The following is an 18,482-nucleotide window of genomic DNA, read 5'->3' as shown; positions in this document are numbered from 1 at the left end:
ATAGCAAAGTGTTACAGTTTTCTCATATAAATAGCCAAAATCTGACTCCACATTCTTCAACAGAGGACAGCAATTAATAAAAATCACTCATCAAGTTTAAAAACTTTGACAAAAATTTAATTTTCAAGCCCTGTGTAATTTGAACATATCTAACACTTGTAATCTAATCACAAGCTTCTTAACTTTAGCAACCTTTTTCCTTCCAGTGTACACATTTTTCATCATAACATTGCTTACATTATCTTTTACTAATTGTCTTCCATTTACCACCTGAAACAGTCCATTTCAGTTGTTTTGTGTGGTGTATTCTCCAAAGTAACAATATTTACATTAACCTTTTCTTCCCAAATGCAAGCTCGCATTGAATCTAATTTAGAAAAAAACTATGACCAAAATCTTCCAAATCTCCTTAATTCCCCTTCTAACACCATCACAATGTTTTGCCATCACATTTAGCTGACTCTCAATAGTTAATTCTTTTCTGAACAAATCAAACCAATAAGATTGAAGTATTTCCTTTCTCATTGTTTCATTTTGAACTTTGTGAGTCATGTCATATAATAACTGAATATGTGTAATTTCAACCTGATTTGCATTAGATGCAGTTAGCGGTAAATTATTTGCATCATTATTCATCACCAAACTTCTACATTCTTTCTCAACCTGGCACTCATCAAGACTGCCATTCTACTTTATCAAGAAATGTCATTCAGTAACTGAACACATTCTATTTAAACATCACTAATTGCATCAGTATTTACAACAATGATTTTCTGAATTACCACCAGTTCTGAACATCAACAGTATTTACTTGCTTTGCATCAGAAACATCATAACAAAATCACATTTGCACTACTATTGTTAACTCATCCTGATAAGACTTCTATCTCCATACTACATACTTTTTCAACCTCATCTCCATGGTTTCACAGATTGTGACTCCAAGCAGCTAATTTTGATTCCACATTTACTGTAAAATCATCTATTTTCTTCTCTAAACAAACTTGGATTGTATTTGGGTTATCATCTGTATTCTGCATACCTGATTTTAAATTACTCAGGTTACCATTAATCTGGTTCATTTTTGGATTCAGTTCACTAGTAAATTTGTTTCGATCATTTTTCATACACATGCTCTCATTCACAAACCTTATTATCTATGACAAGATCCTTGCTTCCCAACCTTTGCTCTAACTTCTCACAATATACACTGTTTTTCATTTTTTGTCAATAATTTTATCTGTATCAACTGTACACCGAATAAAAACAGTTTTATCTTAAATTGTCCTGATGTTCGTGCTGCTCCTATCAAAAACTTTTATATTTCAGCATTTGTCTGCAATGTTAAAATTCAGCCTCCAAGTGGCTCCTTGTTGGCTGCTACGCTGTCCAATATGGCACCAGTCTCTTCATCTTGTATTAGTGAAGTCCTTCCAATTTGGCAGCCACATCGTATTATTTGGCTGCACAGTTATCTTTTCTATTGTTCTTCTGCACCTTTTACTATCTACATTCTCTTTTGTTTTGCTAGTGTCATACAATAAGTTCACTGCCACTGTGACTCCTAGTTCATATCCTCATAGCACTTTTGATCTTAATTTCACTGTCTACAAGTTTATCATTTCTGCCCTTTATCACTGTCTTTAAATGAACAAGTTCATTTCACAATACCCAAGCAGGGAGGTGTCCTCAGCTTTCAGTGTCAGTGCTTACCTTTGTTGTCCATTAAAACCCCGGTGTCTTGATGATCAAAGTCTTGTAGAATATCTGTAAACCAATTTCTAGGAATTGTGCAAACAATGTTCACTACACAAATTTCCAAGTGATCTGGCTTTTTCCCCATGTTTATTACCATTACAAACATTAGAATGACCAGATCAAGTTTCACATCATATGTTTCTACACAAGTAGGTATCTGCACTTCTCCACTTCACTACACACAGATGTGATATTAACAACATAATCACTGCATTAAATCACACTTGTTTTAGACACAGTATTGGCAGAACTGTAAATTTCATAACCAATGCACACACTCAAGTTTTTGAGACAGTTACCAAGATGAATAAATATCAAGTGAATAAAACACAATGTCAGTCAGAAGTAAACAACATCCATCAGTTCAAGAGAATTAACACAGTTATTGTTTGATAAAAATAAACCAGATAAATCCCACATGATCATGTATACATAATCAAAATATTTCCATAGATATATTAAATATGAATTTCACGAGTACTGAATACAGACTAGCTACAATTTCTAGATATCTCAAATAGTTGTGTGAATGTTAACTGGTCACTGATCGAAAATTGTGGGTACCGTCCAATTATTTACAGATTGACATTTGAACATCTTGTAGTCTCAGAAATTACATAATCATAAAAAAAGGGCTAGGTTATAATTTGCTATTTAGGATGTTTTGTAAGTATTAATAGTAATTCAGTTTATGGAATATATTATGGGTTTAGCAAAATAGAAAAGTTAATGAAACTATTTTATGCATCCTCTTTGGAAAAACTCCACTTAAAGTACAAATGCTTTACTGAAAATTATGGGAAAGTATGTAAAAATCACAATTAATGGCCTAATTCATTAGTGAAGTATGGCACCTTGTGTATAAAAAGCATTTTGACAGAAGTATGATGGCATAGGTTGGAATCTAACAAGTACATCAGTGAAATCTGCAATGGAAAGTGTAGCTGGCACAAACTTTTGTGATTTCCTGACTGTAATGGTAATTATATTGTAAGTTAGTTGGTTTTGTATAAATCAAAATACTTTATTGGAAAATCAGGATGCCAGTCTTTCTAATGGGTGATGTCAGCATGATCAGTTCTACCAATTAGCCCCATAGAAATTTTCTCTTGTGTGTTGCATTGACAAGTTTTTCAACTATCCATATTTTGTAATTAACAAGGTTTTAACGAAAATTACTTACACTGTGAGAATAAGCATATTAAAAATAAGACACTGAAGCATACTATAAGTCAGTACTGTCTTATTTCATAATGCTATGGGGTAATGCAGCTTAAGCCAATATGTATTTGTTTTACATAAGTGGGCAATAAGAGTGTTGTATTCCTCTTACAACAGATCAGAATGTTTGGGTTGAAGGATATAAATTTTAGATACCTCTTTTATATTTATATGTTAGAAATGGATCTGGACTATTCTCATATATAGATACCAGATGTGGCCTGTGTAAAGTAAATGCTTTGTTTGTGTTGTTAGCTATTACTGTGGTAATATACAGGAAGGAGCAGTAGCTTTATTCAACACAGCTGTTTTCTAATATCTACACTATAATGAATGATGTTTGTTTTAATAAAGTTACATTTATTAATTATACTTCAGTTACAACTGAGTGCAGAATTTGCAGAATAATAATAATACTTAAAGGGTTTGGGTTCATCACCTGCACAAATGCAAATTGATTGTATTAATAGATTGTACATTTATTTTCACAAGAAAAGTGTTTTTGAGGATGATTATTAAACTAAGTCACTCTTTCCAAATTACTGTTTCAAACAGTTTCACATATTTCCATCTCTAGGCTCACTAATAAAATAATAAATCAATAATGTACTCACTGTCAGTAACAGTTGTTCAGGGTTTTTTCAGAGTTTTTAATCATTATTATTAAGAAACAAATGAAACATTTATGGGCAGACTATGATGGGAATGCATTGTTGCATTTCATTACCAGGCAGTGCATATGGCATGCTGGCGATTAGGACTTACGAAACTGTGAATTGGTGACAATAGCACAATGCTGGGCAGTGAGGTTATGGGTGGTGATGACAATGTGTTTGCCAGTATCAGCAGAATCGAGATAAAATCTTGACCAACACCTGAGCTCAAAAATGAAATATTGAGCAACATCTGAGCTGTCTCCTCAAGGTTAGCAGCGAAGTCTGTACTCTGAGGTCTAATATTGCACCCTGTACTGTGGAGTCTCAAAGTCATCTACTGCACACAGACAATCTGTCTCCTGACATCCTACAAATATTGCCCTGAGCATGTCCCTGCATCCAATTTGCCTGCTCATTCTTTTCTTCTTGTCAATCAAATGATTTTCTGACAAATTTCTGGTTGTCATTTCCACTCTCATTCTGATGGCAAAAAAGACCATATAGTTGCCAACAAATTTTATTTTATTTAGGCAATATTCTTTTGTCATAGCAAGCTGTTCATTTTCTGCTACCTGTCATCCTGTGGACACATCCTTATATCATCTTTAGCTTTGAAAAGTGCCTTTATTTCTGCACCAGCTTAATGATACTGTTGCAGGGGTGATCGAATTCCTGGGTGTGCATATAAACTCTTAAAACTTGCTTCATACAGATGGCAGACATTCAGATCCAGCTCATACCATGCTTCACAGTCAGTATCAGGGGCATGCAAAGAGTGCAAATGTTGCAGAAAGAAGAGCACTGCTTGTAATACATTTCCACACTGAGCCAAGCTGTAATCAGGGAGAGTAAACAGTGGAGTGTGGCACCACCCAAAATGTCATTTACGTCATTCTGTGAGCCTTGCAAAACAGAGCCATAACATGTGATATCTGAGCTTACCTGCTCCATGGCATCCAAACACTGATGGAAGGTGTGAACTTGAGATGGACTGACAATAACTGAGACGTTATGGGAGGAACAAGTCTGTTGAGTCTTGCTGATAACGAAGGCAAATGACTGTATCGCCAACCACAATGATGTTACATCCAACTTGTTTCAGAAGCCTCAGTCTCAGTGTCTAGCTATCCTGTCTGCATCTCTGATTCAAAGGGAATGACAATCTCATGAATTTAAGGATATCTTGGTTTATGAATTGTGACGTGTCATCTCGTGCTGAGACAGAGTGGAACTTAGTTGCTGCAAGCTGTCACTGCTGTTTGGTCACCACCGTGACTGATAGAAGATGTGGACAAGCCTAGGCCTTCTCCTAGTGAAGAGCCATAACAAGTGACTTTATTTATTTATTTATTTATCTCTTGTTCTGGTGATCCATGTTGTGACACTATCACAGGATATGGAACGTGACAATTTCACAAGCTTTTGGCCAGAATTTATGGTAATATATATAAAAAAACAAAAATAGTAAACAGTAACTTAGGTCCCACTACAAAAAATACATTTTAGAGATAGATAAAGATTACAAAATATTAAGTGTTACAGAGAAACAAATATTGCAAAATATATGTTTACAATAAAAATATTCAGTATTACAAATACAAATTTAGGCATACATTTGCAATTTACAATACAAGAAATGTTAAACACTGTAGTTCAGGAACTCTTCTATTGTATAAAATGATCCTTGCAGTAGGAACTGCCTTAAGGTTTTTTTAAACAAGAGATGATATGAGCTACTGTCTTCAATTTGTTTTGCGAGTCACCTGGTTACCATATTGCTGGCTGTGTGGGATACTGCCTCCCTGGCTGTTTGCTTTGTTGCTCATTTGGGTTCTGGGCTTCCACCATGACACCCACTGACCATGATCAGCTGTTGCAGCTGCTGTAGCACATGTCTGTCTTTGAAAGCTCTGAGGTGGGCCACACTATATGCTGGTGAGCTGTGACAGGCCTTCGCTACAGACTCCTGATATGGCTATGCGCATAATGTTACTGTTGTGCCCTGACATACACCACAGCCTCAGCTGACAAAGTGCTTCATCCACATACCTTGTTGTACTTGAGTATGCAGTACAGCATGCCTTTTGCTGTACCAGAGCATACATCCCCTACTGTAAAATCACAAGCAATAAACGCATCTACAGACAATGATATTTCACTTGTGCTTTAGGGCATGTGACAACCACCCACATCAGCTACTAAGCTCAGCCTCCTGTTCCTGTAACATCACCATCTCATCTACTCAGCCTCCATGCCCACTAAAAATTGTAACCCAATGGGTGACCACTACAATGCATATACATCATCTGAACCTCTGCCCATCAGACATATAATAGGAGGTTGGGAGGGGTGGGGGTGGAGGGAGGACACTCTGCAGGTGAGACACAAATGTGCTGTGCCCCTCTTGTGTTTTGTGGCATTTGGCACCTCATCTGTCTCATTTACAGAATGGGCTTTTGGCACGTACCTGTCTGTGCCCATTCAGCAGCTGCTCTGTTGGTCTTATACACTGACTAATCTCATCCATTACCTGAAGATAGCTGCTCATACCATTTCTCATAAAACATTACAGCACATAAATATACAATCACAGAGCATAGGTTAATTTGTTGTTAGTATACCTTACAGATATAGCCTGTAGTGGCTGCTTCTACTCATTAATATATAACTTGATTTTATAATATATGGTGTGTGAATGAATGAACTGATAGCACACCAGAATAAAAAGAAACTTTGGCTCTTAAAATTAATTTTGAAATGGGGAGCCACAGACACTTTTGAAATGGAAGCTGAGATGAATTAGTAGACAATATAAAACTATGTGAAGTTCTAGCAAAATGTAATAACAGTCACTGAACAGTGGAAGTGTTGAATTGTCAAGCTACAGTACCAACTCGAAAAACACACACATGCACGCGCACACGCACACACACACACACACACACACACACACACACACACACACACACACACACACGCGCACACGCACCTGTGTTGCTACATTGGTGCTGGCTAGATGTGCATTGCTGGGATTACATTACAGCCAGTGGAGTGTTTTAAGGTGGGGATTATGTTCTGTGAAAATATCTTAGGTGATGATTGAAATACTGTGGAAAATGCACTGTTAACATTCTGAACATATATGAGGTGATTTTGCTATTCATCATAGCTTCCTGAGGCAGCTTGCATTGACGACTCACTGTCTGCATAAAATATTCACAATGAATGACAGTTGATGCAGAGCCACCACTGTGTAAGTTACCTGACTTGGAATACATTCTCAATTATAATTTTTTTTTCATTTATATTGCAGGTTTTATGATCTTAATTGGAATGCTGTTGTTAACAGAGGCATTGAAAACTACTCCATGGTGTATGTAATATGGAAGTTTATTCAAACAAGAGCACTGGTGGCCATGTTCCTTTTTCTTGTTGGAACATCTATCCATATTAGTGGCTTGGTAAGTAGCAGCATCCATAATAATCTTTTAAAATTGCTGTTATTTTTGGAAATATATGTGTAGTTATATTTATATTATTTGAAGTTGAAGAGAGCCCCCTCCTTACCAATTATTAAAGTAGAAACACTTAGAACAAGGCTGACAGACACAAAATCAAGCAGCATTGACATGAAGGAAAAATTCAGTGACTGTTGAGTACTTCCTATTTGCATCAATTCAGTAATCCCCCATTGTGTTCAGTGTTTGCAAAGAGTACATGAATAATGATTTGTGTCAGATGCAAATATATTCTTAAAATTAAAATTAATTTTACTAACTTAAAATTGAACTCACATTTTGAATCTCTATTTTCAGTATGGCAACCTTTGTTAAAGTAAATTGATGTAATTAATGACTTAACATAAAGTGGAGATGTTGAGCCACAGACAGGCAGAATGTAAAGTCTGCTAGAATCTAATCTTCTGGCCGAAACACCTTCTTGTGAAATAGAAAACACGCACACATTCACACAAGCACACACACACACACACACACACGATCACCATCTCCAGCTTCTGTGGGTATATTGTTATTCCATTCTGGATTTACCACTGGTTAATTAATGACTTATTATTTTGACCATATTATGTTGAAATATGTTGTCATACGATAATACAATTAAGAAAGAAAACAAACATGCATTTTTCCCTTTTAATATAAGATTTTGTAAGTTCATATTTCCTGCATGTATCAAAGGAAAATACAATCAAGTAAATTACTAAACTAAGAGAGATAGTTTCTGGTAAATACTTACTTCAAGAGATCAAATGCGCAGTATTGCCAGGAGGCACACATAAAAGTAAAAGGGATTGACTACCTAGATTTAATCTTTGTCTACCACGCTCCTCACTACAGATGGCACCTTCTCATCCTGGGGTCTGAGTGACCTGCAGTATCTTTTTAACCTCCTCCAGCTATCACCCTCTGTCTCTCCTTCCTAGTGAAGGAAATTTAGCTCTGAAAGCTAGATAGTGTGTTTCTTTTACCTTTATATGTGTCTGTTACCAGTACTATACTCTCCTCCTTCTGAAGGCCAGCAATGGTCAGTTATGATCACTCATGTTATTCCCTGCCTTTACCAATTACACCCCCCCCCCCCCCCCCCCCCAATGAACCATGGACCTTGCTGTTGGTGGGGAGGCTTGCGTGTCTCTGTGATACAGACGGAGAGGTATCTGTTGAGAGGCCAGACAAACGTGTGGTTCCTGGAGAGGGGCAGCAGCCTTTTCAGTAGTTGCAAGGGCAACAATCTGGATGATTGACTGATCTGGCCTTGTAACAATAACCGAAATGCCCTTGCTGTGCTGGTACTGCGAACGGCTGAAAGCAAGGGGAAACTATGGCCGTAATTTTTCCCAAGGGCATGCAGCTTTACTGTATGATTAAATGATGATGGCGTCCTCTTGGGTAAAATATTCTGGAGGTAAAATAGTCCCCCATTCGGATCTTCGGGCAGGGACTACTCAGGAGGATGTCGTTACCAGGAGAAAGAAAACTGGCGTTCTACGGATCGGAGCGTGGAATGTCAGATCCCTTAATCGGGCAGGTAGGTTAGAAAATTTAAAAAGGGAAATGGATGGGTTAAAGTTAGATATAGGGGGAATTAGTGAAGTTCAGTGGCAGGAGGAACAAGACTTCTGGTCAGGTGACTACAGGGTTATAAACACAAAATCAAATAGGGGTAATGCAGGAGTAGGTTTAATAATGAATAGGAAAATAGGAATGCGGGTAAGCTACTAAAAATAGCATAGTGAACACATTATTGTGGCCAAGATAGATACAAAGCCCACACCTACTACAGTAGTACAAGTTTATATGCCAACTAGCTCTGCAGATGACGAAGAAATTGAAGAAATGTATGATGAAATAAAAGAAATTATTCAGATAGTGAAGGGAGGTGAAAATTTAATAGTCATGGGTGACTGGAATTCGAGTGTAGGAAAAGGGAGAGAAGGAGATGTAGTAGGTGGATATGGATTGGGGCTAAGAAATGAAAGAGGAAGCCGCTTGGTAGAATTTTGCACAGAGCACAACTTAATCATAGATAACACTTGGTTTAAGAATCATGAAAGAAGGTTGTATACATGGAAGAACCCTGGAGATACTAAAAGGTATCAGATAGATTACATAATGGTAAGGCAGAGATTTAGGAACCAGGTTTTAAATTGTAAGACATTTCCAGGGGCAGATGTGGACTCTGACCACAATCTATTGGTTATGACCTGTAGATTAAAACTGAAGAAACTGCAAAAAGGTGGGAATTTAAGGAGATGGGACCTGGAAAACTGAAAGAACCAGAGTTTGTACAGAGTTTCAGGGAGAGCATAACGGAACAATTGACAGGAATGGGGAAAGAAATACAGTAGAAGAAGAATGGGTAGCTTTGAGGGATGAAGTAGTGAAGGCAGCAGAGGATCAAGTAGGTAAAAAGACGAGGGCTAGTAGAAATCCTTGGGTAACAGAAGAAATATTGAATTTAATTGATGAAAGGAGAAAATATAAAAATGCAGTAAATGAAGCAGGCAAAAAGGAATACAAACGCCTCAAAAATGAGATCGATAGGAAGTGCAAAATGGCTAAGCAGGGATGGCTAGAGGACAAATGTAAGAATGTAGAGGCTTATCTCACCAGGGGTAAGATAGATACTGCCTACAGTAAAATTAAAGAGACCTTTGGAGAAAAGAGAACCACTTGCATGAATATCAAGAGCTCAGATGGAAACCCAGTTCTAAGCAAAGAAGGGAAAGCAGAAAGGTGGAAGGAGTGTATAGAGGGTCTATACAAGGGAGATGTACTTGAGGACAGTATTATGGAAATGGAAGAGGATGTAGATGAAGATGAAATGGGGCATACGAGATTGCGTGAAGAGTTTGACAGAGCAGTGAAAGACCTGAGTCGAAACTAGACCCCCGGAGTATACAACATTCCATTGGAACTACTGACGGCCTTGGGAGAGCCGGTCCTGACAAAACTCTACCATCTGGTGAGCAAGATGTATGAAACAGGCGAAATACCGTCAGACTTAAAGAAGAATATAATAATTCCAATCCCAAAGAAAGCAGGTGTTGACAGATGTGACAATTACTGAACTATCAGCTTAATAACCCACAGCTGCAAAATACTAACATGAATTCTTTACCAACGAATTGAAAAACTAGTAGAAGCCGACCTCGGGGAAGATCAGTTTGGATTCCGTTGAAATACTGGAACACATGATGCAATACTGACCTTACGACTTATCTTAGAAGAAAGATTAAGGAAAGGCAAACCTCCGTTTCTAGCATTTGTAGACTTAGAGAAAGCTTTTGACAATGTTGACTGGAATACTCTCTTTCAAAGTCTGAAGGTGGCAGGGGTAAAATACAGGGAGCGAAAGGCTATTTACAATTTGTACAGAAACCAGATGGCAGTTATAAGAGTCGAGGGACATGAAAGGGAAGCAGTGGTTGGAAAGTGAGTGAGACAGGGTTGTAGCCTCTCACCGATGTTATTCATGCTGCATATTGAGCAAGCAGTAAAGGAAACAAAAGAAAAATTCGGAGTAGGTATTAAAATTCATGGAGAAGAAATAAAAACTTCGCCGATGACATTGTAATTCGGTCAGAGACAGCAAAGGACTTGTAAGAGCAGTTGAATGGAATGGACAGTGTCTTGAGAGGAGTATATAAGATGAACATCAACTAAGCAAAATGAGGATAATGGAATGTAGTTGAATTAAGTCGGGTGATGCTGAGGGAATTAGATTAGGAAATGAGACACTTAAAGTAGTAAAGGAGTTTTGCTATTTGGGGAGCAAAATAACTGATGATGGTCGAAGTATAGAGGATATAAAATGTAGACTGGCAATGGCAAGGAAAGCGTTTCTGAAGAAGACTAATTTGTTAACATCGAGTATAGATTTAAGTGTCAGGAAGTCTTTTCTGAAAGTATTTGTATGGAGTGTAGCCATGTATGGAAGTGAAACATGGACGATAAATAGTTTGGACAAGAAGAGAATTGAAGCTTTTGAAATGTGGTGCTACAGAAGAATGCTGAAGATTAGATGGGTAGATCGCATAACTAATGAGGAAGTAGTAGTAGGTAATGACTGGGCACCAGTATTATAGACCTGTGGGATGCAAATAAACAAAATGCAACTGCAGCCTACATGGAGCGTATTCCAGTGAAGGAGGCACTGTAAACAAAATTTAAAATCCAACAGTTGGCAGGACGCAATATTGTGTGTAAAAATATGCAAACCACTTGTGAAAACTATGAGGCAAAATTCTGAGTACAGCAGGTAGACACATAAAACTGCACAAAACTAGCCCTGCCTTCAGAACTGTCACCTCATTGCTTGGGACAGAAAGACGATACTCTCATCATAGGATGAGAGGGACCCTGTCCTTACACCATATTAGTCCTTCTCATCCTATGAACTGAGTGACCTGTCCCTCCTTTAGAGCCTTCCACAGTTTACCTTCTTTCTTGTCTGAGCAATGAGCTAATATTTTGAAAGGAAGGATAGTTGTGTGTATTATTATGTGTGTTTATCAGAAGTACTCAGAATTTCATCCTCTGAAGATAATTTTACAACTTTCAGATCTTCATTAAACATTCATAACAGGACAATACAATTGCAATGTTTATTTCAGAGAACATCAGGGCACAGAGTTATTGTACTTGATTTGGCAAGTGTTTGAATGGGTTTAAAACTTCCAAATTACCCCATACCCATAAGAAAAATATTTAGAAATAACTTCTGAGAATAGTGTTATTAAATTGATGGTGAGTTGCTTTAGCTCTGTTTTGTACTAGTAAATGGAAAAATGTAACTTTTCCTAATGCATGGGATACCTGCGTATGTGTAGAAAGTGAACAATCTTCAATTTCATCTTCCAGCCTGTGTAATACAGTTGATGTTGAGTATTTGGGTGTTTTCAGTGAAAGTTATTAATGCAATCTTAAATCAAATGTTACTGATGAAATCTGTGAAATCTTTTAGGTGGCAGTAGTAATTCAGGAGTGCAAATATTTTTTTCCCAGCAAAGACAGAGTCTTTTGAGGTGATAACAATACCACTAATATAGCTCAAAATCCCCAAGATGGTGTTGAACCATAGGCTGAAAAATCCCCTATTGCTGGTCTCCACAATTTTGAAAGTGGTTATTATTTAGCCATTTTATCTGTATTGGTGGAACTATTAAAGCTATTTTATTCTCCTGAAGTAACTCTCAGTTCCTTGCAAAAGAGGTTTTCCATGCGAAAGGTGGTCCTAATATTATTATATAGATAGTTATACTCATCATGCATTCAAGTATCTAAGTGCACCATCAAAAGGTGAAGAAATTATTGTGTGTGGGAAATTCAGATCATAATCTGATTACTGATTTCCAAGATTCCAGTCGGCAGTATTGTGTTGTTTAATTTCAGTTTCATCTCATAGTCTAGTGATCTGAATGATATGTCAAATTTCTTTTTGGTAAACTACTATTACTTGTGATGTCGTAAAATGCATGAGGCAAAATAAAAATTGCATTTGTTCTCTTGATCAAAGACATAGAATAGAAACAATTAATATTAAAGTGCTTGTCATTGTGCAGTTTACACAATGTTTTCATAACAATACATTTAAGCAAATGTGAATAGGGTTTGAATTTGTAGTGAGAATAACTACTACATTTCCTTTGATGTACAAAAAAATTATACATATTTTCTCCCTCCAGATTTTATATTTCTCACAAAAATAAGTTGTACTTACTGTAATGATATGATGTTTCTGCTGTTGAATCTAATTCACCCAGAAGAATACAATCATTAGTACCGTACTATCAATGGGGATCTGTTGTTTTCAAATTACAACAAAATACAATTTTGCTTCATAAAAATGTAGCTCATCATTCTGTGTTTAGTTATGTAGCAGGATTGTTAAATTTTGTCCATGTAATCTGTGATAAAAACTCACTTCTCCTGTATAGTTAAAATATTCTTATATCTTATATATTTCTCTCATATATCTCTTATATCATTGTTTGTTCTACAGAAATTATATTCTAGTATATATTTTTTCCCATAGGTCTCTTTCTTGATAACATCAACTGGCAAAAATAACATTCCAGAGAAGACCACTACAAAATCACCCATAAATGGGCTGATGGCAGATGAGTCAGCTACTCTTCAGTCTTCTTCTGCTAATATTTATGCTGCTTTTGGTTATGCTTTAGCTGAGTTTTTCTCATCAATATTTATCTCATGGAGCTGGAGCATGAACTACAGGTCTGTTCATTATCTCAATGTGAAACAAATAGTAAATGGACCATATCAGAAGGATGTAGATATTTTTATATGGTACAGTATCAAACAAGAATAAGTAATATATATGCAGTGTGTCTCTTACAAGCAAGAAAGTTAATTTTTCCCAGTCAATGGGAAAGGATGGAGGGGAGAATCAGTCATGGTGAATGTAACATGAGCTAAGAAACTTAACTTAGTGACTAATGGCCCTTTTGCATGTGTAGATCATACCCAGAATGAACGAATGTTGAGGTTGTATTGAGAGTCAAGGTATAGTGAACAATCAAGTGACACTGAGCCAAAATTCTTATGTGTTCTGGGATGCTTAAAGGGAATACAAAATATTCAAAGATAGTTGATAGATATCAACAACTATGTGCTTGACATGATAAATGTCACCAACAATGAAATTTCAGATGACAAACAGTATAATGTTTTCTGTATTGCAGAAGGCAGGCAGAAAAAGAAATAATGAAATATACTGCTGAGCAGAATCAAGGAAAGCCCACTTATGGTGTAACAACCTCAACCTAAAGATGCCACATGGAGCTGCAGACAGGCAGAATGAACAGACTGCTATATATAAGCTTTCAGTCAAAGCCTCCTCCAGAAAAGAAAAATATACACACATTCACACAAGCAAGCACATTTCACACACACACACACACACACACACACACACACACACACACACACACACACACACACAAATGGTTCAAATGGCTCTGAGCACTATGGGACTTAACAGCTGTGGTCATCAGTCCCCTAGAACTTAGAACTACTTAAACCTAACTAACATAAGGACAGCACACACATCCATGCCCGAGGCAGGATTCGAACCTGCGACCGTAGCAGTCACGCGGTTCCGGACAGCGTGCCTAGAACCGCAAGACCACCACGGCCGGCCCACACACACACACACACACACACACACACACACACAAACACAAACACGAGACTGCTATCTCTTATCATCTGTTCATCTGCCGGATTCAAAAATTCTGACCAGACAGCCAGAGATAGTGGTTTTGTGTGTGTGTGTGTGTGTGTGTGTGTGTGTGTGTGTGTGTGTGTGTATGCGCTTGTGTGTGCTTTTGAGAATGTGTGTGTGTTTTTCCTTTCTGAACAAGGCTTTGGCTGAAAGCTTATAAATAACAGTCTTTTCGTCATGCCTATCTGCAACTCAATGTGTCATCTTTATGCTGAATCGCAAATATGTCATTTTCATAATCTTGTTGATATTCCAGTCTGGACTTTCCATTGTTAGAGATTGTGTTTTACTCAAGCAGGACTCCTCAAAATATGTTTCTTGTTCAGCCAGACACTTATGAAAATAGCATACATTTTCTGAAGAAAATCATCATGAGATGAAAGTACGTAAAATAATAAGTTTAATTTGCTGATATCGTATGGTCTTCCAGCATCATCTCTGTAGCAACTGGTAGTACATATCGTGAACAAAAATATGATTGTTTGCAATATTGGTTTTTATCATCCAAGTGTCCAGTATTATGAGAGCATGATTAGTGCATGTCAAGCATCTTGTAATGATGTAGCTTTAGAATAAAGTCATATATTATTTGCGTATTGCAATAATTATCAATTGATGATAGAGAAATTTCAAAATCAGCATGCTGGGCTGAGAACCCTTCCATGAGGGAAGCGTTGCTGTAGTACATACGGGCCCACTGTATCACTGCTTAACCCTATGCATTCCCAAAACTGTAAACCAGCCCACAGATAACTGTGATAAAAGTGTTTTACTGTTACTGCAATCTGTTGAATGTTATACTCCATTGACATATTGAAAAAGACTGTGGAATGAAAGCTGTGCTGTACAAATGCAAACAACATGTTACTTTTTAATGTTGCATGATTATTTCTGTGAAGCCATTTGGGGTTGTCATCATTTGTGTCACATTATCTGGGAACTCAGTTTCATTTTTCTTTCTTTTCATTCTTTTCTTGTTTAAAAATGCTCCATATCATATTTGCTTTATTTTTATAGTGTTTTATACTTCATTAATGATACATTTGTCACATTCTTGATAATAACTGAAGTGTATTTAAGATATACACAGTAATGGAATTTAGACTCTTTATTCCATGTTCTTTTAATTAAGTATAACTGTCTCCTCCTGGCATAAGACACTTCAGTTTCAGGTGTCCTTTATTATATCTCTTTTCCTCTATGTAACAAAAACATTAGTCATGCTGCTGAAGAGATATCTTTAACAAATAGTTAAAAGTTGCATCTACATTGGGTACTTTGTAACTCTTTCCATTTATCTTTCCATAATTTCTCTCTAAATATTGTAATTAAATTGTTGAGTCTGTAATACAGGTTTTTCGCCCATGGTCTAATTCCAGTGGGTTAGCATTCCTTTTATGAACACAATAATAATCAAACCACTCAAGTTTGTTTTTAAATCTAAAATGTGGATTTAATGAGGATCTAAAAAAAAGAGGTTCCTATTTGCTGTTCCTATCTATTAAGAAAGATTCAAACATTGGGGTTTGCTTGCTTTCACTGCCTCCTTGTCCAAGAGCTTCTCAAATATAGGGCCACAGTTTCCAACATACTGCTTATTATGAGCTCAAATTTTGCATGAGTTCATTTAAAGGTATATCTGTACCCATACTATACTTGAACAAAATCTGACATGAAAAAGAGGGAAACTATTTAAAATGTGATCTCTTGACTTGGGATGATCCATTGGTGATGAAGAACTGGGGCAGTTGTGGCTGATGAAGTTGGGGCCACAGATTGTACAGAACAGGTGATCATGCCAAAGGCAACCTGTGGGACAGCGCCTCCAGAGTTGGTCCTCAGCAGAAATCCCATGCATCCAGTGGCCTTTTGGTTTCCAGATGGTGGCTAGAACCCAGGTCAGATAGTCACAAATGATTGTGCCCACACCAGAATGCCAGTATTATACAAGCCTTGGGCTGGAAACTGGGAATGATGAGGGTCCAGTAGTGAGAGCTGAGTGAGAACAATCTGAGGCTCTCTTCCCTAAAAATGGCATGGCCCTATAGATGGTCTTGTGTCCATCAGCCATTGTAATTTAATTTATTATTTACCACAGAAATTGATTGGTAATGTTGATTGTTGCTGATTTATGTGGTGGGCCTTCATCAAAATGATATTACATTCAATTTTGATTTACAATTAAATGCTTTTGTGGAGTTCTCTATTTTAAAAATATAAATCTTCAGAAGAATTAGACTCACTGAATCTTAAAACATGAGTATATAAGTTGAAGAATGGAATAAACTTTACATATTAATTTTCTCGACTAGTCAGCTCACTTTAAAGCAAAAAATCTTTGGGAAAATGTATCTAAAAACAAAGATGATGTGACTTACCAAACGAAAGCACTGGCAGGTTGATAAACACACAAACAAACACAAACATACACACAAAATTCAAGCTTTCGCAACCAACAGTTGCTTCATCAGGAAAGAGGGAAAGAGAGGGAAAGACGAAAGGATGTGGGTTTTAAAGGAGAGGGTAAGGAGTCATTCCAATCCCGGGAGCGGAAAGACTTACCTTAGGGAGAAAAAAGGACAGGTATACACTCGCACACACACACATATCCATCTGCACATACACAGACACAAGCATTCCCCTAAGGTAAATCTTTCTGCTCCCGGGATTGGAATGACACCTTACCCTCTCCCTTCAAACGCACATCCTTTTGTTTTTCCCTCTCCTTCCCTCTCTCCTGATGAAGCAACCGTTGGTTGCGAAAGCTTCAATTTTGTGTGTATGTTTGTGTTTGTTTGTGCGTCTATCAACCTGCCAGCGCTTTCGTTTGGTAAGTCACATCATCTTTGTTTATATTTATATATATATAAAAAATAGAAAGAAACTTCCACATGGGAAAAATATATTAAAAACAAAGATTCCAAGACTTACCAAGCGGGAAAGCGCCGGCAGACAGGCACATGAACAAAACACACAAACACACACACAGAATTACTAGCTTTCGCAACCGATGGTTGCTTCTTCAGGAAGGAGAGGGAAAGACGAAAGGATGTGGGTTTTAAGGGAGAGGGTAAGGAGTCATTCCAATCCCGGTAGCGGAAAGACTTCCCTTAGGGGAAAAAAAGGACAGGTGTACACTGGCACACACACACACACACATACACACACACACACACACACACACACATATATATATATATATATTAAAAACAAAGATTCCAAGACTTACCAAGCGGGAAAGCGCCGGTAGACAGGCACATGAACAAAACACACGAACACACACACAGAATTACTAGCTTTCGCAACCGATGGTTGCTTCTTCAGGAAGGAGAGGGAAAGACGAAAGGATGTGGGTTTTAAGGGAGAGGGTAAGGAGTCATTCCAATCCCGGGAGCGGAAAGACTTCCCTTAGGGGAAAAAAAGGACAGGTGTACACTCGCACACACACACACACACACACACACACACATATCCATCCACACATACACACATATCCATCCGCACATACACAGACACAAGCAGACATATTTCTGCTTGTGTCTGCTTGTGTCTGTGTATGTGTGGATGGATATGTGTGTGTGTGTGTGTGTGTGTGTGTGTGTGTGTGCGAGTGTACACCTGTCCTTTTTTTCCCCTAAGGGAAGTCTTTCCGCTCCCGGGATTGGAATGTCTCCTTACCCGCTCCCTTAAAACCCACATCCTTTCGTCTTTCCCTCTCCTTCCTGAAGAAGCAACCATCGGTTGCGAAAGCTAGTAATTCTGTGTGTGTGTTTGTGTGTTTTGTTCATGTGCCTGTCTACCGGCACTTTCCCGCTTGGTAAGTCTTGGAACCTCTGTTTTTAATATATTTTTCCCATGTGGAAGTTTCTTTCTATTTTATTTATATATATATACACACAAAGCCCATTCCTACTACAGTAGTACAAGTTTATATGCCAACTAGCTCTGCAGATTACGAAGTAATTGAAGAAATGTATGATGAAATAAAAGAAATTATTCAGATAGTGAAGGAAGACGAAAATTTAATAGTCATGGGTGCCTGGAATTCGACAGTAGGAAAACGAAGAGAAGGAAACGTAGTAG

At 37.5% G+C, this 18,482-nt stretch overlaps 1 protein-coding gene across 2 annotated transcripts in view; it reads left to right on the top strand.

The window, feature by feature from the left end:
• Positions 1-18,482, top strand: part of LOC126334641 (ATP-binding cassette sub-family C member 12-like) — a 498,524-nt gene that overhangs the window by 54,355 nt on the left and 425,687 nt on the right. For both annotated transcript variants that reach the window (XM_049997082.1, XM_049997083.1), the window contains exons 5-6: positions 6,949-7,096; positions 13,191-13,390. In XM_049997082.1, the coding sequence (XP_049853039.1) occupies positions 6,949-7,096; positions 13,191-13,390 (348 nt within the window). The remainder of the gene's footprint in view (positions 1-6,948; positions 7,097-13,190; positions 13,391-18,482) is intronic.

The sequence above is a fragment of the Schistocerca gregaria genome, chromosome 2 (assembly GCF_023897955.1).
Source record: "Schistocerca gregaria isolate iqSchGreg1 chromosome 2, iqSchGreg1.2, whole genome shotgun sequence".
Taxonomy (NCBI): Eukaryota; Metazoa; Arthropoda; class Insecta; order Orthoptera; family Acrididae; genus Schistocerca; species Schistocerca gregaria.
This window is presented reverse-complemented; position numbering and strand designations above follow the sequence as displayed.